At 35.9% G+C, this 21905-nt stretch overlaps 2 protein-coding genes across 3 annotated transcripts in view; one reads left to right on the forward strand and one right to left on the reverse strand.

Moving 5' to 3' along the window:
• Positions 1-11195: 11195 nt before the first annotated feature.
• On the forward strand, positions 11196-14982 carry Tspyl4 (TSPY like 4). Its single transcript, XM_026414994.2, has one exon. The coding sequence runs from the start codon at positions 11274-11276 to the stop codon at positions 12381-12383; it is 1110 nt and encodes a 369-aa protein (XP_026270779.2). The 5' UTR covers positions 11196-11273; the 3' UTR covers positions 12384-14982.
• Positions 14983-16309: 1327 nt separating this feature from the next.
• Positions 16310-21905, reverse strand: part of Nt5dc1 (5'-nucleotidase domain containing 1) — a 124478-nt gene continuing 118882 nt past the window's right edge. For both annotated transcript variants that reach the window (XM_077801674.1, XM_077801673.1), the window contains exon 12: positions 16310-18361. In XM_077801674.1, the coding sequence (XP_077657800.1) occupies positions 18261-18361 (101 nt within the window). In that variant the 3' untranslated portion in view covers positions 16310-18260. The remainder of the gene's footprint in view (positions 18362-21905) is intronic.

A 21905-nucleotide genomic window follows, 5' to 3' on the forward strand; every position in this document is an offset into this window, starting at 1 on the left:
TATTTTTTTAACCCTGCACATGAACATGCTTGAATGAAATTGTTCAAGCTAATGACATACTATGAAATTATTAAAATTCTTAAATGAACACAGTAGGCATTATCCCAAAGGTAAGAAAACAGAGCACTTTCAGGTAGGGAGTAATGGTTGCTGCCATTTTTTTCCCCCTTGAAATGTTTACAATTGCAACTGCTTACTCAAGATGTCAGGTTTTTTTTTTTTTCTTTTTATTTGTTTTCTTTTAATAAAGCTTGTGTAGCACCGTCTCCCTTTCACTTCCTCAGATTTTCCATTTCTGGCCTCATACATGATATGCTCAGGACATTTAGACTGTTCCTTGTATTCATTTGTGAATTTAATAAGCAAACATTCAGAGAGTCCCTATTATATGTGCTACACAAATTCTATTCCCATACTTCCTCATCTGTGCAAAACGTATTGATTTTTCAAACTTTCTTACCACCTTCTTCTGTGTGTCAAATACTTTAAGGTCTGTCCTGGTAATTCCCCTGCACTATACTCTTTCTGTTATCAGCTGGGAGATAAAATGCTTCATTTTAAAAAAATTATTTACTGTACTTCGTAGGAACCTGTATTTTAGAAAATAACATAATTATTCATTATAGTGAATTCCACACATTTTTATTAAAACATTCTGTTAGTGCCTGGAAGAGAAAAAGAATAAGCAGATAAATTCCATTCCTTTCATTGCTATAGAATTGGGGAAGTACTGATATGCAGATAAATGATAGAGAGTGATATAGTATAATAAAGAGACAAATACTTTTTTTTCACTTTTATCATCTCTTACTAGTTTAGAAACCTTGTGAAAATAGTCTTTTACATCTTTCACTACATCTAGCATTAATGTTTTACATATAGTTGTCAACAGATAAAATACTGAATGTCAGAGTGAAAAATTTAGATGGGGAAAAAAGAGCAAAATAACCTGGTGCCCAGAAAGCTTAATGCAGTAATGAAGTTTTTGTGCCTTGCCTTGGGTAAGAACAATGTCAAAAAGATTTGCAGTGACTTGTAAATAACAATTTCTCAGTGATTAGAAAAGGCCCATTTTAACCTTTAATCTTTCACCCACCATTTTATTATAACATTACTTAATTTTGGATAACCTTTATGTAATTTGTACATTTTAAAGTAACTATAGAATTTTAGAACCTAGACATGATGCCTATACCTTTAACCTCCAGTGGCTTTTGAGCATTTGGAATGTGGCTGATCTAAAATGAGATCTGCTACAAATATACAACTTGGGTTTTCAAGACAATATAGGATGAAAATTTTTTTTCATATTGATTGCATATTGAAATAATATTTTTGATGTTGGATTAAATGTATTAATGAAATTAGTTTTTCCATTACATAGGACAACATGACTATATTTCTTAAGTGAATATCTCAAAGCATGCAAAATATTTGTAAAATTTAAATGTGTTCACCAACAAGTAGAATTGTGTAGTATGCAATGGCATATCATTCAGGAATAAAAATGAACAACATGAGTAAGTCTCAAAAGCATGTTAAGTGAAAGATACCAAACAAAAGAGTAGTATATTTTATATGGACTTTAAAAAATGTACTTCTCAATTCTAGGCCAAAATTGGTCTAAAGATTCTTTTAACCTCCAAACTAAGAGGTGTGTAAATTTATGTTCCCTAAAATGAAGTCTGCTCAGGGCATACTCAAAGATAATCTGTACCACACTCCTGAGAATCTTTGAGCTTCCTTTTCTATTTTTGAACATTAAAATGCCTACAGGTTACCTTTGACTTCCTCAGTTCTAATATGCTCCTCTCCTTGGTAAAAGCAGGGAATCACAAAGGTGGTCTCAAGCCTAGCAACCTTAACACCATCTGAATTTGTTAGAAATGCAATCTTTAGACTCCCATTTCTGCCTAAAGAAACTGAGGTTGGGCCTTTCATCCAAGTTTAATCATGCTGCAGGTGATTCTGATATGCTAACATTTGGGAACTATTGCCCTAAACTCAAGCTGCTTCTGCTTTATCTCCATTTGATTCAGTTTCCTGAATTATGCTTTCATTACAAACAAATCAAGACATTTATGTCTACTATTAATCACAAATGATCAGACATTAGGACCTAATGATGTAGTTGAGAGGTGGAGCATGTACTTTGCATGGGTTGTGGGATCCCCAGCACCACAAAAAATAAGGGGTATCCTATTCTATGTGAAACAGGTATTGCTGTTGTTGTAATTATGACAATCCTTTTTTAAAAAATTGCTAGATACATCAAGAATTTTGATGTATACTCACATTTTATAATTACATAGTTTCTATATCATTGCTCAGCAAATAGAAATGTATTGCCCAAGATGTAAGTAAAGGGCTCAGGTAGGGGTTCTCATTTCAAGTTTAGACATCTTGCACCATCCTGCAGCAACCTGTAACAAAATTTGACATTTAAAAAATCTAAAATGGGGGCTGGGGATGTGGCTCAAGCGGTAATGCGCTCAGCACCACATAAAATAAAGATGTTGTGTCCAACGAAAACTGAAGGATAAACATTAAAAAAAAAATTCTCTCTCTAAAAAAAAAAAAAAAAAAAGTCTAAAACGGGCTGGGGTTGTGGCTCTGCGGTAGAGTGCTAGCTTAGCACATCAGAGGCCCTGATCCTCAACACCACATAAAAATAAACAAAACTATGAAAAAAAAAACTCTTTTAAGTATAAGTAACTTTTCCTTGGTTGTATTATTCCTAATCCATTCATGAATGGCTTTTAAGAGGAATACATTTATCTGTATAAAGATAATTGAGGGTCCCTAGATCCTATCAGATCATAAGTGTTTTCTATCTGTAAAATGTAATTGTTGCTATTTCTGCCTGAATTTAATTGAAAGAATGAACTACAGCAGTTCAAATATTTAAATTCTTGTAGAATTTGCTGAGATGTAAAGAATTGATACCATTAAGAAATGTAGATGATATATGTTTATTGAAGTTTATAACAAGCACTTAGAATTTAATTCTCATCCTCTTCACCAAAATCCACTTTCACATAGGACAATACAGTTCAGAGTTGTGTTAAGGCTCTATAAATAGGTGCATGGTAGCTTCAGTGCTGTTGAATCAAACTTATGTAATGGCTAAACTTGAGTTTACCCTTCAGGCAGTTTTGGTAAATCTTCTAATTTTATCAGTACTGAGAGGGAAATGTAATAATTTCAAGATTGGCACTGGACTTAAATTTATGGGGCAAGAGTAGGCCTGTTTATGACCATGTGGTTCCCAGAAACAGTGTTTATATCAGATGGTTTTCTGGCTTATTTTACTTAGCATGACATAGTCTCCATTTCCATCCATGTACTGGCAAATGCCATTATTTCATTCTTCTTTATGGCTGAGTAATATGTCAAAATACACTCTACTGTCATGTATATCTAAAAAACACAAGTTAAAAAAAAACTGACAAGAACAACTTAAGAGAAGGAAAAAAGGAAATAGTGTTTATTATATGGAATCATATTCTGGTACTATTTTTCATGAATTGTTTTCTCAGGATTTTTTTTTTGAGAATTTTTTAATATTATTTAATTTTTGGTGGATACAACATCTTTATTTTTTAAAATTTTTATGTGGTGCTGAGGATCGAACCCAGCACCCTGCACATGCCAGGCGAGCGCACTACCGCTTGAGCCACATCCCCAGCCCGGATTTTTTTCTATTTATATTTAGATTTTTCTTCATTAAATGATAAGCTTTATGAGGGCAGAGACTGTCTTTTCTGTCTCATGTTTTTAGCCTGATAGACGTTTAATTGAAATGTGGTTTCAGATAGTGGCTGTGTCCAAGTCTTGATCTAATATTGGTAAAGTGAATGTGTAATCCAATCTTATATGCAAAGATATTCAGGTCAGACAAACTTGATTTGAAATATACATCCTCTGTCCCTCACTGTCAATATGACAAGCAAGTCTGCTTAAAATTAGATATTAAAAGCATAATTTTAAAGGTATTTTTAATATGGTCTTTAATGTGATATTATGTGGAAGAATGTGGCAAGCACATAGTTCCAGCAATAAACTCTTTTCCCCCCAATCAACCCATAATACCATATGTCTAGATAAGTATAACACAGCAGATAAGAGTATTATTACTATGTCCTAAGGTTTCATGTCAGTTCATATTCTGATTGGTCCAGTTCAATTCTTCAACAAAGCTTTCACTTAATGATTCATTCTACATGGATGTTATTTCTGAACTTATATAAACATACAACTTCATAATAGAATTTGGCATTGATTTTATACTGCCTGCAAAGTAGTCTATTTAATGTAGGTAAGTTTTAGCAAAAAAAAATAATAAAAATGACGAAGTTGACTTCTTTTTATCACAAGTGTGATAAATACAGATAATTTCATTCCATCTTCATGATAGTTCTTTAAATTTTATTATATTCATTTTATATATGAGGGTATTATGGCTCTGAAAGGTGAAGTGACTAACCCAAACCAACCAGCTAGTAAGTAGCAGAACTGAGACCTGTAGCCCGATCTGAGTCCAAACTGTATGTTTAGGCAGCCTACAAAGTGCAAGGTCATTCAGGTGAGGGACCTGATGGTCTCTGGTTTCCTTTAAGATGTACAAAGCAGAGTCATATGAGGTTTGTTTTTCCTCTTCCAAAGTATTCTTGTAGGGAGCCATCTTTACAAACCTGTGAGAAAATTTTAATCTTGTAACAGTGATAGAATAAAGATTATGGTTCAATTTTGATTATAGAGTACCCAAATTTATGCTGAAAATCCATGCCTTTCAGTGCATTTATGGTCTGTAATTGCCATAAATATTTTCTTTAGAGCAGCTTAAACTTTAACATAGGCAGACAAACAAATCAATTATCATCTTGAAGACCTCTTCCTCCCTCTAGTGACTAGGAATAGGAACACCATGTAAAAAAAGATGCTCAGCACCTGTGCTCAACGCCCTTCAGTTAAAGGAGCAATTTTGTTTATTATAAAGACTCAAGGGGGGGAGCATTTAATAGGGGCATTAGAGATGTTGGACATCAGGATAGTTCCCTATGTAAAATAACATACAATTAAACGGTCATGTAGAAGAAAAACTATTATTTAAGCCTAGAATCTAGCAGTATTTCACTACTGAAAACAAAACAAAAAACCAGTTTTAATATATGCTTCATTTTAAAAGTAATTTCATCTGCTGTTATTATTAATTGTAAAGTGCATCGTTATTTTACTATGAAAAAGTAGCCAAACAAAATTTTCTAATTCTTAGAATTTTTGTTTTATACATATTGAAAGACATTTGGATTTTAAAATGTTTTAAAAATCATATAGCATGCATGGTATACATAAAAAATGAATTATAAGTGAAATAAAAATTGTTTCATTAATTATTTCTCTGTTTAAAATAATGATCTTAGTCACTTTTGACTCAAATTTCTTGGTGTCCATGTTTTTTTTTCAAAACAGTATTGTCCTAAGAACCTTGAAAAATTTTGGTGATGACATTTTTTAGAATATCCTATTGCTTATAAAAGTGCTCTGAGATTTTTTTCTTAAGTCACTAGTATTCATTCTGCAATTTTTATCTAGTGCTTTCTTGATCTTACCAGAAGATATTAACAGAAGAACAAGTAAGACTCATTTATCTTCAAATGACTTTTGAGAGTTCTGTCAAGAGGCTACCATTATCCAATCATGTCAACAAGACTTAACAACCAACCCTACACATGCCCAGACAGTGGCAGTACACCTTGACTCCTGTTGTGCTGACAGTAGCTGTAAGATGCTATTGATTACATATGGATAGTCATTTAAAAGATGTCAATATATGAAAAAAGGTGTATTTTAAAAATGAAGAAATGTGTACCATGTAATTTGAGAGAAAGTTTGTACTTTCCAGAACTTCTCATAAAGTTGTTCACCATTTCAGAAAATTTCACAACCCAAAGCATTGCTGCTTATGTCTCCAGCCCAATACACCTATATCAGGTTGCATCAGTAACTTTATATACTGGTGACTCCATAGGTATAACAATCTAAGTACTTAATCATGTCTTAAAGTATGCCCATGCTAAAGTATTTACATACTGAAATAGATATTCTAAAAATTACTTTCTATTTCTCCTTTAAATTACAACTAAGATCTTACATTAATTTTTTAAAAGTTATGTCAGATGGTGTACTATTTAAATTTCAGGAAGAAAAAGGGAGTTATAAAATACTTGTTTTAAAAAAGAATCCTATGAGATGAAAACTATTAAGGCATTGAAACAGAGGGTAACAAATTCTTTTTCCTCTTTTTAGTAACTACTTCCCTAACAATTATCACTAATTCTGTGGATAGAGGAAGTGAGGATGCTGTAGACTGAATGTTGTTTGTATTCTCCCCCAAATTCACACTGAAACTAAATCCCCAATGTAAGGATACTTGGAGGTGGGGTCCTTGAGGAAATTCATGCCCTTAGAAAAGAAGCCCCAGGTTCGGAACCTACTAGATTAGTCCCATTATAAAAGAGGCCTCAGATCCCTCTATGTCAGGACATAACAAAAAGACTGCCATCTTCGAGTCAGGAAGCAAGTCCTCTGCTGGCACTTTGACCTTAGACTTCCTAGCCTCTAGAATAGTGAGAAATACATTTCTGTTGTTAATAAGTCACAGAGTCTATGGTGTTTTATTATAGCAGCCTGAACTGGTAACACAGGGGATAGGAAGATGAGGAAGATTTAACATTAAATAGGAATGATTATTTGGTCTTATTTTTAAGAAAGTGCCTTCTCAAGTTTTATGTTGTGTAGGTTTACAGAATAGTATAATTAATGAGGACACAGGCTCCTAAATCATATTACCTGGGTTCAGACTGTGGCTTCACCAATTGCTGTATGATTTTAATGAAATCAATTTCTTACTTCATTTCCTTCTGAAGCAAAGTGGAGGTCATAATATCACCTCACAGGGTTATTGTGAGAATTAAATGAGGCAACATAAATTTAAGTATGTAAAACTTCTGCTATACAGAGTATCAAATAAGTATATGTTATAATAAATATGTATAACCAGAAACTAGAGTGCTCTGAAAAATAAACTTGCTGTTCAACTGTTAAACATTTTTTTTAAGCACAGACAGCTAATTTTATTATCTCTATTTTGCTGGTGGGGAAAATAAGCAAGGTAAGGGTGCCATCCAATTCTTAAAAAAAAGAGTAATGGGGCATATTTCAAAAATTTCTAATATTTACTATATACTCTAGTAAAGTTGTTCCTATTTGATTCTATTTATGTTTGGATTTCTGTTAAACCTCTTATCTCCTAGCAAATGAAAACTTCTTCATAGATGTTCATGGCATTTTCTATAGCTATTTTTTCTATAAAATCATAAAAAGACATACCAGAACTTTATGATTTTATAGAAAAAATAATTTTTTATTGCCAATTGCCAACAGGAAAGGCTCTATTGTATAATAATGAATAATAATATCTGATATTTTTATCTTTTATTTTTGGGACCAGGGACTGAACCCAAGAGCACTGAACCACTGAGCCACATCTCCAGCCTTTTTGTGTAGAGCTAGGGTGTTGCTAAGTTGCTTAGGGCCTCATTAAGTTGCTGAGGCTGACTTTGAACTTGCAGGTCTCTTGCCTCAGCCTCCCAAGCAGCTAGAATTACAGGCATGCACCACCAAACCCAGCTAATGTCTGATATCCTAATGTGCCAGAAATTGTAAAGTATGACTCATAGCTACAATGCATATCTACCATACTCAAAATATAATTCTACCAGCAGTTATATTATGCATTTTAGTAAAACCTTTTAAATTTTTCATATAAATTAAAATTTTTACTTAAGTCATCAGGTTTTATTAAAATATTCTATGAGAGAATGACTTTCATGAAATAATCAAGAAAGTAAAAAAGTAAACGGTAGATGGCAGAGGTCATAAGAACTATAGAAATTTTGAGGACTATAAAAATCCTTGTTTATGAAATTAAGAGCATTTAGAATGCTTACTACAATCTTCATGGACTGAGTTTTTTGGTTTTTTGGTACTGGGGATTGAGCCCAGGGGTGCTTTACTACTGAACTATATCCCCAGCCTTTTTCTAAATTTTAATTTTGAGACAGGGTTTTGCTAAGTTGCCGAGGGCCTCATTATTAAGTTGCTGAGGTTGGGGAACTTACAGTCCTCCTGCCTTAGCCTCCGAGTCTGGATTATAGGCATGCCTCATTGTGCCTGGCTCATGGACTGAGTTTTTAACAGGCTATTAGGAGTGGAAGATGATTCAGGTGACAGGAATAATCAAAGGTAGAGAGAGGGATATTTCCAGTAGAAGAGAAATCTTTTTTAAAAAAATTGGTATACACAAAAAGAGAAAGTTTTAATTTTATAATGTTCTATAAAGTTCTATAATAGTTCTTTCAGCATTTGCTGCTTTTTTGCATCCCTGCTCAGATTATAATGAAAGAGTTACTCCTTCAACAGTGCAAAGATTCTTTAGGAGAAGAAACAAAGCAGAGCAGTGTCAAAGAATAACTCAATTATAGAACACTGTCAACTTGTTTACAGAGAACATAAATCAATAGATGGGTTTTACCCCACTAAAACAAAAATGAGAATTTATTAAGAGAAACAGCACTGCAGGGAGAGAAAAATAATTGCTTTCTGTTGAGTGACTCTTGTTAATATTTTTAAAAGTAGGATAACTTATTTTCTGGCAGTCAGCAAAGAGGTTAATCTGGACTCACTGTCCTTGAATAGGGTGACTAGGGATAAAACAAGCAAACAAAAAAACCTGACAATCTGTTTCTCTGTATTGTCTGCCTTCTATCACTACCTCATTCTTAGTTGAATCAGGTCTACACTACTTCCCTCACTAGAAGTCTTAGAATACATGCTGTTTTTCTTTAAATTCTTTTCCTCTAGATTCTGAGTCCTCATTTGAATATGATCATATTCTAGATTGCTCAAGAAGAAATTTCTGTTGCAAAGAGCTGTCATTGTTTGTCTAATATGAATTTAAGATCTTAAATATAAATATGCAAAATTTAAGTTTTCCTTTGGTCTTACCTTTTCTAAAGATTAACACCAGTGTTCTCACATTCAAACAAACTAATAGACAATAGTGGTACCAAATGAATTCTCAGCTGACTTGGATAGATAATAACTAACTTTTCTTACTGTTTTTTTTAACCACAGACAGCTAATTTTATTATCTCTATTTTGCTGGTGGGGAAAATAAGCAAGGTGAGGGTGCCATCCAGTTCTTAAAACTCCGAAGAAAGCAATTGATTTGAATACCTAAGACTGCACATATTTTATCCAGTTAAAATGTAAGCAAAGAAAGCAAACCAAAACAACAAAAATGCAGAGTAGAGGAATTAACCATGCAGAAATGCTAAATCAAGACCTATGTCATTTTTTTGAAAGAGAAAAAAAGTTTCATTTGTATTATTCTAAGATGGTTGGGAAAGAAAAATAAAACATTAAGATTATCTATGAGGAATGACACACAGAGATTCAAAAAGGCCTTTTCAAAAGTGGAACAAGACAGGGATGTCCTCTTTCACCACATAGTTCTTACAACTCTAGCCAGAGTGATTAGACAGATGAAAGAAATTAAAGGGATATGGATAGGAAAAGAAAAAAACTATTACGATCTGCTGACAGCATGATTCTATACCAAGAGGATCCAAAAAATTCCACCAGAAAACTTCTAGAACTAAAAAATGAATTCAGCAAAGTAGCAGGATATAAAATCAACACCCATAAATCAAAGGCATTTCTGTACATCAGTGACAAGAAAGAGAAACTAGGAAAACCACCCTATTTATAATAGCCTCAAAAATAAATAAATAAATACTTGGGAATCAACGAAAGAGGTGAAAGACCTCTACAATGAAAACTACAGAACACAAAAGAAAGAAATTAAAGAAAACCTTAGAAGATGGAAAGATTTCCCTTGTTATTGGATAGGCAGAATTAATATTGTCAAAATGACCATACTGCCAAAAGCACTATATAGATTTAATGCAATCCTAATCAAAATCCCAATGACATTCCTCATAGAAATAGAAAAAGCAATCATGAAATTCACCTGGAAAAATAAGAGATCCAGAATAGCCAAAGCAATCCTTAGCAAGAAGAGTGAAGCAGGTGGTATCCCTATACCAGACCTTAACTTTTCTTACTTTTTAAACAAATATTTTAAAAAGACAGTAGATTAGGTGCCTGCAAATAGCTGACAGTTGCTTCTGTGCTGCAGTGAATTACAACAGCCAATTTGGGCACATACATGTGGGCTTCATGCCCACAGGCATTATGAAGCAGAAACGACTTTGAGATTATAACCTGGAGAAAAGCATAATACACATCATTTTAGAATTTAAAATCCACTGACATAGTATTTATAATTTGTGCAAGCCCTGTGTATAGTCACCTCTAAGTAAGGGGGGGGGATACTTTGCTACTCCTATTAAGTGAAAAGGAAATACTTTCCATTTGTTTCATTGACATTAGCCAAACTATAAAAACTATAAAATCTGTATGGAAATGAAGTAATCCTTTATGATGTCTTGTTAGGATGAAAGATGTCTCCCTTTCAGCTGCTTCTAGTTTAAAAAATCACAGCCTAGCAACATTTCCCTTCTCTTTAAAAATCAAAATCTGTTCATCTCAATTCTTTACTAATAGCCACAAATTTGTACCTTAAAGGAAGGCCTTTGATTTGATGAATCCCCTTTCCTATTCACTCCCTATGAGTCTGAATACACAGTAACTAACCGTTCTTACATTTTAAGTAAATACTTGAAGGTAGGTACCTTAGAAATTCATTCAGAGACCTAGATGACCAAATCAACAAAATTCGTACATGCTTGAGTTTGGTTTGCATCCATTTATGTACGTCAAATTTCTTTTCCAGACTGATTGAATTCGTAACGTTTTGTAACAAGCAGACAAAGGAATATGTTTGATTGATAAGCATAATCATCCGGCAGTGAGTTCTCGCGTGATGGTTAATGACGTCACCGGTTGCCATGGCAGCGCCCGCCCAAGGAAAAGGGGTGGTGCTAAGGAGCTGACTGCGGCGGAGCGCAGCTTCTGCAGAGGACAAGGAACGCCCTTTTGCAGATCTGACTTCCACCACAAGGAGCGGCCAGGAGGTGGGCGACAAGCTCTCTCTCGCCGAAACCGCCCCTGCGGACCAGGCCCCAGGAGATCTGCCCCTAAATCAGTGCGAGGGGCTCCGCGAGGAAGCCGAGGCGGCACCGGAGATGGCGGACACAGGTGAGGGCAATTTGGAGGCCACTGCGGAGGGAGGTGCACCCCGGGATTCCGTGGACTGTAGCCCCGCACTCTGCGTCCGAGTTGCCGGGAGCCTCAGCCTTGCAGCCACCGGAGGGGGAGTCGAGGATGCTGTGCCTCCTTCGAAGGGCTCGGAAGCAGCCTCGGTCTCTGTCGGAGCCGAGAAGAGCCAGAAAAATGGCTGTCAGCTTGGAGAGCCGCGTAGCTCTGCGGGGCAGAAGGCTCTGGAAGGCTGTGGCGCAGGGGCCTGGGGGTCTCAGGTGAAACCTGGGGCGAAAGCCAAGGAAGTGACGATTAAGAAGTGCGCCATCGCGGCAGCAGCAGAAAAAGAGGGAGTAGCAGAGGCGGTGATGGAGGAAAAGAAGGTGGTACAGAAGGAAAAAAAGGCAGCTGGTGGAGGGAAAGAAGAGGCCCGGCCTAGGGCCCCGAAAATCAATAATTGCATGGACTCGCTGGAGGCCATCGATCAAGAGCTGTCAAACGTAAATGCCCAGGCCGACAGGGCCTTCCTCCAGCTGGAGCGCAAATTTGGCCGAATGAGAAGGCTCCACATGCAGCGCAGGAGTTTCATTATCCAAAATATTCCAGGTTTCTGGGTCACCGCTTTTCGGAACCACCCTCAGCTGTCACCTATGATCAGTGGTCAAGACGAAGATATAATGAGGTACATGATCAATTTGGAGGTGGAGGAACTTAAACACCCCAGGGCAGGTTGCAAATTCAAGTTCATCTTTCAGAGCAACCCATACTTCCGAAATGAGGGGCTAGTCAAGGAGTATGAGCGCAGATCCTCCGGCCGAGTGGTGTCTCTTTCCACTCCAATCCGCTGGCACCGGGGCCAAGACCCCCAGGCCCATATCCATAGGAACCGGGAAGGGAACACCATCCCGAGTTTCTTCAACTGGTTCTCAGACCACAGCCTTCTAGAATTTGATAGAATTGCTGAGATTATCAAAGGGGAACTGTGGTCCAATCCCCTACAATACTACCTGATGGGAGAAGGTCCCCGAAGAGGAATTCGAGGTCCACCACGACAGCCTGTGGAGAGCCCCAGGTCCTTCAGGTTCCAGTCTGGCTAATTTCTGCCTTTGAGAAGCTCCTGCACAAGTCTCCTTACCATCATCTATTCTTGGCCAGCAGCATGCAGCCTTCTGTCTGCTTTTTCATTGTACTGAATTAGTTTGTCTTTCAGTTCTAAGGTTTCAACAGTCAATTTCAAGATGGCCTCTTACATACCTATGCTATTCTTCTTCTGGCCCTTCAAGCTGTTCTGCATTGTGTGAACATATTCCAAGTGCATGGCCTTCTACTGCTTCTATGCTACACTCGTGATGTTGTAGATACGTACTGCCTTCTTTGCATGGCTTGGGTCCTGTCTGTGACTATGGTCTTCTCCCAGGTCTTTTAGTCATTCTCTACCACAAGGAAGCTTGACACTTCTTTACAAATAACTAACTACACTTTATGCTTGTTGTGCTTCTAATATCCATGTACTATGTGTTCTTGAGTTTCACCCCTGCAAGATGAAACTGAAATCCCAACTCAGCCATCAACCCAAACTGGACATTCTGGGCTACCACTTACTGGATGCCAGCTGCTTTCTGGGCCTTTTCCATCTAGTCTTCTGGTGGAACAAGCAGGTGGCTCGTGGGTAACTGCTAGACACAAATGAAGTAGCCCAACAAGAATGGGCTTTTTGTACTTTTGGTTATTGTGCATCGCAGTCGGCTACTGGTGAGTATGAAGGCCTGTGCTGTAGCCCACCAACACTACTTCCTCCCTGCTGGTGGAGCTCTGCACAGGTCACCACTGCCTCGACAGAACTATCTATGGACCTAAGCCCCTAAGCAACACACAGGAACCCCCATATCTACTGTGATTACCCATAAACCCAATTACTTGTAAGGCAAGTTGAGTAGTGATAATGCAGTGCCCAAAGCAAGGTGGAATAGTCCCTTTTAGTAGCCTTTCAGGGACCTAGCCAACAAACCACCCTTAATACAGGTGACTTTGTTTGGCTACCCCTCTTTCCCCCTTCCATCCTCCTCTGGACATGATGGAGTTGCCAGGGTGAGGGCACTAAGAGGTTTTTTCTGGAATGTAGGTCTTGTTATGCCTCTCATTCTTCCCCTATCTTTTTCTCCTCCTTCCCTCTCTGGAGCAGTTACTGCTAAGAGACAGAAAACAAACTGGCAAAATAGGTTTTTGGTTGTTTCCAGAAAGAGATTTGTAAATTAGACTTCAGATCTCTGCCCTTATTTCTTCACCCCACTTTTAGCAAGGTCACATAGGGACCTGTAGGGTAACTGCTTATTTGGGCATTGTGTTCTCTAATTGTGGTATCCCCACCCTTTTTCTCTGATCCTGCCTAATTCTGTGAATTTCTTGAGCTTTAATTTGAGAAGCTGGAAGGAGAGAAAAGGACCTCAGTGATGTGTTGAAGGCAGACCCTGTACAGGTTGTGTGCCAAGCAACTAGAATTTGCTTTACTTCACTTTTCTAAAGATGACAATTTTGGGGGACTTGGACTGTTTAAGAAATGATTTGAAAATAGCATTTTGTGAGTCACTCTGCCTCTACTGCTGTGATATTCCATAAGCTCCATTCTACTGCCTGGTCCTCTGGGTCCTCACTTCTTAGTTTCAGCATTTCTTTCCCTGCTTTGTCCTTCCAAATGAGGGAGTAGGCTGCAGTCCTCATTGTGGGAATAAAGTGGAGTCTGCGTTTCCAGGACAAGTTCCAGCACAGTGATGTTGTAGGGCTGTCTCAGTTGTGGGGGTATATGGTGCTGGTGAAGACCATTGGCCTTCACCCTTTTCCTTTGTTTTGAAGTCCTTTCCCTGAGCTCCTGAGGGCTAAGGAGGTCTGACACAATCAGTGGAGAGGGTGATCTAGGCTGGGAAACTAACTAAAGGCCCAGAAGCAGAAATAAGCCTGATGTATTGTGAGTTTCTCAAGGCCCACAGTAAAGATCCCTGCAGGATCAGGGGTGGAAGGCGAGGCCTGAGGCAGTTCGTAGGGTAGAGGTGAGAGAATCAAAGCATTTGGGGCTTAATTAGGATGCTTGGAGAAGGGTTTTCCTCCAGTTTTTCCTAATTCCTTAAATTCACCAATAGATTTTTGTAAACAAAAATACAAGTCTGGGTGTTTTCTCTCTATTATTTTAGGAGTAACCTTTATATATGTGGGAGATTAATGGTATATGTTCCTTATCTCACTGTGTTTGAATAACATCCTATTAATTCCTTTCTCCATTTCAGCCTATTGGCAAAATTGATGTTTACAGGCCTGCTTTTTTGCTTGTAATTGAGGACATGTGCAAAAATATCAAAATTTGTGTCCTGTGCAGTATGAAGACGTCTGTGAATATTCATTAATAGATTAGCTTGTTATGGTCTCTCTTCTATATAGTTCTATTCTTAGACATATAATTTGAATAATGTGATCTTTGAAGAATCTGAAGATTTTGAAGATTGTTGCTGTCTTGTGAAAGTAATCTCAAAAAGTATAACTGTTGTCTTACTTGATATTTCTTGCCCTAGTAATAATGTACTTGACCTTATGTTCCTAACCAGTATAACTACTAACAGAACTGCTGTCAAACTAAATAAGGATTATTAGTACTTTTGTCTTCTCTGTGCTTGAAAGAAAAGTAAAATGTCACTGTTATATTTCTTGTTGTCATCAATAAAAATAAATAAAAAGTTGTTTGTTGTCTAGTTTAATAAAAGGTTGGGAAATCATTAAAGTTATCAAATGGTCACAGGGAAATTATGAAGTGTGTCACTAACTTCTCACAGGGCAATAAGGCTTAAGCAGATGAAAATAATAATACTTCTTTGATGACCAGAGGATGAGAGAATCTCTTAACTGGTTTGGAGGTCTACAGAAGGAATAAGACGACGATATTAAGAAATGGAACTGGGCTTCTAGAGTTAACCAAACTGGTAAGTGAAACCTATATGATGCCTGAGTCTAATTTAATGACTAGTTATAATAAACTAAACAGCAACCACATTAATCTGTAACAAATGAATGGCACCAGCCTGTAGAAGAATGACACTATTGGTAAAGCTAAAGCTGATAATCAACCAAGGGCAAGAAAAATGACATTTTCTGATTATGTCCAGCACAGGAATGGAAAAGATGGCTTAATTCACAAAAGAAATATAGCTCTCTTAAAACCTCCAGGCCTAGAAAAAATTATACCTCAGCAAGTGGAACTTAAGTTTAAGAACTGGATCAAGAAGCAGCAACCCAGGCTGGAGTTGTGGCTCAGTGGTAGAGAGCTTGTGTAGCACATGTGAGGCACTGGGTTCGATCCTTAGCACCACATAAATAAACAAAATAAGTTCTAAAAATTAAAAAAAAAAAAGCAGCAAACCCTGATTATATATTTAATTAAGTTTCTAACTCAAATTTTGGGCCGTTTATGTCAACTTTTTGCTTATATGCCTAAGTATACCTGGTTATTAATTTTCACAGACCTTGCAGCATCCATAACCCTCCCTGTTACACAGGATGCAGAAGTACTTATTCTCTAAACCTTTACGAACCAGTGGCTGGACAGCACACTATATCATTACTAGTAACTGAAGTGTGATATCTGCTTTCATGTGTTTCTCAATATATTTCAGTCATATTTAGGATATTCTTTTTGATATACCACACACTGTTATCTTTTTGACATGGCACATACTGTATGAAAAAAATTTAAGTGCTACTCACAAAATCCAAAGTCATTAATTCTTCCAAAACTACATTAAGCTCCTTGGGAATTACACCAAGGAGGGCGTAGTTAACATAAATGTGGTAAACAAGGATGGTACATAATAGTTTTCCACTAGAAACAATATGTTCAGTGATAAAAACCAATGTAGGTGCTTCCATTGCCACCAAAAACTGCACCGATTGTATTAGGAAAAATTTCCTTCCTTATTTCATATAATTTTATTAAAGGATAAAAAACTTTTCCAATATTCTTTTTACTTTTTATGGTGTCACTTTTGGATGATATTTACTCTTCATACTCAATTAGAAACACTGGCACTTTTTATAACAATGAAAGAAAAATGTAAAAAGCCTAATACAGTGTAACAAACATCCATTAGAGTCATCACTGACATGCTAAAAAGGTAGAAGGAAACTTAGAACGCAGAGTCCCTGCCACTCTTCAGTGGTCAGGAAAGTACAGTTAACTTTTTAGGGGGTAGGGGCTCTCATTTTTCTTATTAATAGCAGTTCATAAGCATTTAAAGATGTATTCTTTGCCATTTACAGAATAAACATGCATAAGGAAAAATAGCTTTATTAAAAAATCAGATCTCTATAGCATACACGAGTTCACATCTTCATTTAGCCCTAAGCTTGATTGTATATGCACATTATAATATTTCAATGACGTTCTAGATAACAATTTCAAATACATCACCATATACTTATTGGTAGATATCAAACAAAGCTACTGACTTTGAGGGGGAAAAAATAAAGTTTCTTACCCTGAGATAATCATTCCCACAGTGTATTTGAGAGTTCTCAAATATTTACAAATTTTAACAAAATATTTATCTTTTCACTGCATGTGTCCATGCTAAGTTCTCTGCTATAATACAAGAAAATAATAATAATGACCAGTATTGTTTTCTGGTCCTGTCCATGATGAATAGTGAAATTATAGCATAAAAAGTAGTTAGGAATTTACTATAAACATTATCTGGCTCCAAATGTCTTATAACAAATAGCTACTAATATGACTATGCACAACATATCCTGGATTGTAATAAACCTGAATGTCTTATAACAAATAGCTACTAATATGACTAAGCACAATATATCCTGGATTGTAATAAACCTGTAAACCCCTTAAAATAGTGTTTCTCAACATTTTCTTCATCACCCTCCCTCCCAAAGAAAAAAACTACATTTAATTCAAATTTAATAACTATATACTGCTCCCTAATAAGAAAATTCAATGCCAAGGAATAAAAATGAATTTTCTTGGTATTTTTGAATTTTGAAAGGCCAGAATCCACTGTGTTACTGAAGATTGTTTTGTACCCTAGAATCAATTTTTAATCCTATTGAGAAACATAAAGTTATTGATAATGAATTAAACAGTCCTTAATATTATTAGGGGGAAACAGCGGGTAACAATGAAGGTTGGGATTGGCTTCTAGTACCATCTCTGTCCCATGATGGTTGTGTGATATCAGAAGAAATCATGTATGTATTTTCTTATTTTGGAAAAAACCAGGAATAGTATCAAACCTAATAATTTGGGAAAATCATTTAATGTCACTGGGCTCAATGTTCTTGGCTCTAAATTGAAGGAATTGGTATAGACTGGTTATTCGCAGTTCTGTTGTATTTACTAATAAAGGCATTATAAACGATATCAATGCTCAGCTATTTACCCAGACAAATTAAACTAAACTCTGGAGTAAATGGTCATTGGTTCTCAAACTAGTGTCAATCAAAATCACCTGAAAGGCTTGTTAAGAAAACACACTGGTGGGCCTACCTCCCACAGTTTCTGACTCAGTAGGTTTGGGGGTAGGGCCTTCAAATTGGAATAATCAAGTTCTAGGTGATGCTGCTATGCATCCCTGGACACACACTTGAGAACCACCAGAATAGGCATATGTATAAACTGTCTGGGTCTCCCCAGCTGAATTATAATTTCAAAGCTATTGGTATAGAAAATACTAATAATGTTCTTTTTAGTTCTAGGATACTGGGATTTTAATATTCCAAGAGTTGTTAAGCATCAAAATGATTTATATAAAAAGCACATCTATGGACAAATATCAATTTCTTGGTCAATTTTCATTAAAAATTCGTTCCTATAAAGCATTTTACAGTATTTCTTTGAAAATTAATATTTTTACAGTACATTTGCTGCATATGTGGTTCTTCATTTTTTAGTAGAGATAATTTATCTTGTTGTACATATCTCATCATTCAATAAGACCATTGGTATAATTGACCAATGGATAGTAGCCAGCTGTTTTTGAACTGTTTGAAGAGAATCTTGTAAATTTGTAGTCCAGAGGTAATTCTAAGAGGGAGAAAAAACCAAAAAACAATTTGATTATTCTGCAGGTCTCTAACCACCTTTCAAAAATACAAATAAATAAAAGGAGACATTCAGTTTTATTTTTTAGAGTTTCATAATTTTATGTTTCTTTTACCATGTGGACAGGTGTCACTAGGATGAGTGTGAATGTCTTTTCTTAATACTTAAGTCAAATCACATTTAGCCATACTGCAAATCATTCTCAGAGCTCTAATAACTAGTGAGTTCAGTTTTAGTACTCTACACAATAAATAGGTATGCTCATCTGAATTTAAAAAAAAGAATTAAATCTCCCAGGTCTTATTCAGCAAATCTCATAAATGGTAAATGTGAACTAATAATCTTCACAGCCTCAGGGAATAGTAAGAGGGTTACTAAGAATAATCTTCGAATGTTCAGCAAAATAAGAATTCTAATATACATAATATGGTAACTTTCTCTATGTGATAAGCATTGCACATACACAGGACCTGGAGGGGAATTAAGATAGATACCATATAATATATGCTTGATGTTAGAAAATATGATAATCCTCATCTATGTCTCAAAAGTTTAAAACAATCCTCAGATACTACCCCTACCCCTCAACTTCTCAAAGGGACCATTAAAAAGAAATATTTCAAGTGAAGCATATCAGCACATATCACATTATGATACTCATTCCACACCCAAATATATGACAGTAGCCCAGTGCGGTGGCATATGCCTATAATCCCAGAGGCTCAGGAAGCTGAGGCAGGAGGATTGTGAGTTCAAAGCCACCCTTAGCAACATAGTGAGACCCTGTCTCTAAATTAAATATTAAAAGGGCTGGGAATGTGGCTCAGTGTGCCTGGGTTCAACCCGCACTACCAAGGGAAAAAAATATATATATTGCCATGTGTATATATATAGTTGTGTGTGTGTGTGTGTGTGTGTGTGTGTGTATGACAATAATCCTTATTTCACAAATTTTACAAGTAGAACCAAAGTACTAAATATTTTGAAATTATACTTTATTTTAGATGCCACTGAAAACCATCAAAACTCAGTCAATCTATGAAATGAAAACTAGTGCTAGAGAATAAGAATAAACACTGCCTTCCTGATGTTAAAGAGAGCTAGGATTACTACAAACAGAAAAACATTTGACATCAGTAAATGTCATAGGTCCTCTGTTTGCCAGAGGAGTTTTGTCTGTTTGGTGGTTCTGAAGATTGAACTCGGGGCCTTGTACATGCTAGGCAAGTGCTGTTATCACTGGGCTACATCTCCAGCCATAGCTGGAATACATTTTTAACCAGGCATTTAAAATTGCATTGAGTGGTATGCAGTGGTGCAGGCCTGTAATCCCAGCAGCTTGGGAGGTTTAGGCAAAAGGATCACAAGTTTGATCTAACTAGTGAGTTCAATTTTAGTACTCTACACAATAAATAGAAATGCTTATCTGAATGAGCAACTTATTGAAGTCCTAAGCAACTTACTGAAACCCCGTCTCAAAAAAAAAAAAAAAAAAAAAAACAACTTAAAAAATAAAAAAGAAAGGGCTGGGTAAAGCACCCCTGGGTTAAATCCCTGGTTCAAAATAAAATATAATAAAACAACTAAAATTTAAAAATAAATAAATTAAAAATAAGTGAAATTGCATTGAAAAGTAAATTCATAAATCTGTTTCTAAAATTGTACTCTGAGGTTCTGAATTTCTGATAAACTACCAAATGACAGAGGCCAAGAGCTGAGCCAACCATCTCTTTTTTTCCCCTTTTTATTTAGTTCTAAAATGTAAGAAATATACTTTCTTTCCCAGGAATTCTGTGCCATCAAGTGTTGGTTGCTTCTTTACCTCTCCACTGACTTTACTCTGATATTTATATTTTGTCCAGCTTTTCTAGTTGTTTTAGCCCAAGTGAGAAATAGAAGTCTAAGTAATTTCTGAACTTCAGATCCTTAAGTTGGAGATGATAATACCAGACTTCATTTCTTCTCTCACAGGATGAATGTGAAAGTATAACAATATACTTACCTGAATTACTGGTAGAATTATGATAGGTTAAAAATGTTACCTTATAAACCAATCACCACTGTAACATATCTGGCTAAGTACAAAATTTTTATAACAGTTATAAAAATGGCTTCTGGGTATTTAAATATGAATGAGATAACCAAGTCTAAAGATATCAGCTTTTTTTTTTTTTTTTTTAATACTGGGGATTGAACTAGGGGCACTCAACCACTGAACCATATCCCTAGCCTTATTTTTGTATTTTATTTAGAGACAGGGTCTCACTGAGTTGCTTAGTGCCTCCCTGTTGCTGAGGCTGGCTTTAAACCCATGATCCTCCCTAACCCATGAGCCACTGGGATTGTAGGTCTGTACCACTGCGCTGGGCCTAAAGATACCAGTTTCTACAGGGGGAAATAAAAAGAGGAGTAAGAGGTTTATTTTTCACCTATCTCATTCAAAACAGAGAACTTTATTGTCTCCTGGTATAGAAATGTTTGTTATTATGAAGAACTCAGGAAATGGGATATAGCCAAACTGTGTCAGATAACTATTTTGTTAAAACAAGCATTCCTAGACTAGGAATTCATTAGACTATGGATTCTCCAAGAAGAAAACATTTGTGTCCCTTACAGGGAAGTCACTGTTGGGTGCTATTTTTTTTTTATAGCTCTGGAATTATAGCTTTTTATATATATATTGGGTTTTGAAAGCAGACAAAGAATCAAATTCTTACTCACCACAACATTATTCTGTTAAAACTCTGTACTAAGTACACTATAATTATCAAGTATATTATCCAAACTTAGGTAACAATTAAATGAAGCAAATGTTCTTCCACAGTAAATTCAATATTAAATAACAGAGACAGAACAACTCTTGGGACTTTTTAAAAAAGAGACTGGCAGGATAACATTTATATAAATACTCTATCTTTAACATGTTTAAAGCCATGATAATCACACTCATTTTCTTCTAGCCATCTTTTTTAGTTGGAGGCAAATTATGCAGTAATATTGAGTGACACTAAATCTGTTTCTGCAATAATATGAAGTTTTGAGATATAACTTCTTCACAAAAATGTGATCACAGAAAAAAAATGTGAACTTTGATGAATTCTTTGTTTTTTGAGAATTGTCTTCAGCATCAAAATAAACAACTGAATATGACATAACCTCACTCATCCTTTCCCTAAAAAGGGAGGGGGGCACTGGTTTACCTTTGTTTGACTATTGCCATGTCCTAACATCCTACTTATTAATATTTCTTCCTAAAAAAAAGGTGGACAGAAGACGTAGGCCCTCCTCAAAGTTATACAGTCCATTTCTTTAACAGAAAGTTTTTTATAAAAGGGAGAATTATATTTAGGTTATCAAAAAAAATTATTTAAAAAACAATGAGAAGATATTGTTTAAAAGATGAGGATATACTGATATATTGAATACATATAATGACAGAAGATGGATCTTTAGAAAGTCCTATGTAGTATGTATCATCATAATCCCAACCAATAATTCAGTTAAGTATCTTGTTATACTTTCTTTC

Source organism: Urocitellus parryii, chromosome 8, assembly GCF_045843805.1.
Source record: "Urocitellus parryii isolate mUroPar1 chromosome 8, mUroPar1.hap1, whole genome shotgun sequence".
Classification (NCBI taxonomy): domain Eukaryota; kingdom Metazoa; phylum Chordata; class Mammalia; order Rodentia; family Sciuridae; genus Urocitellus; species Urocitellus parryii.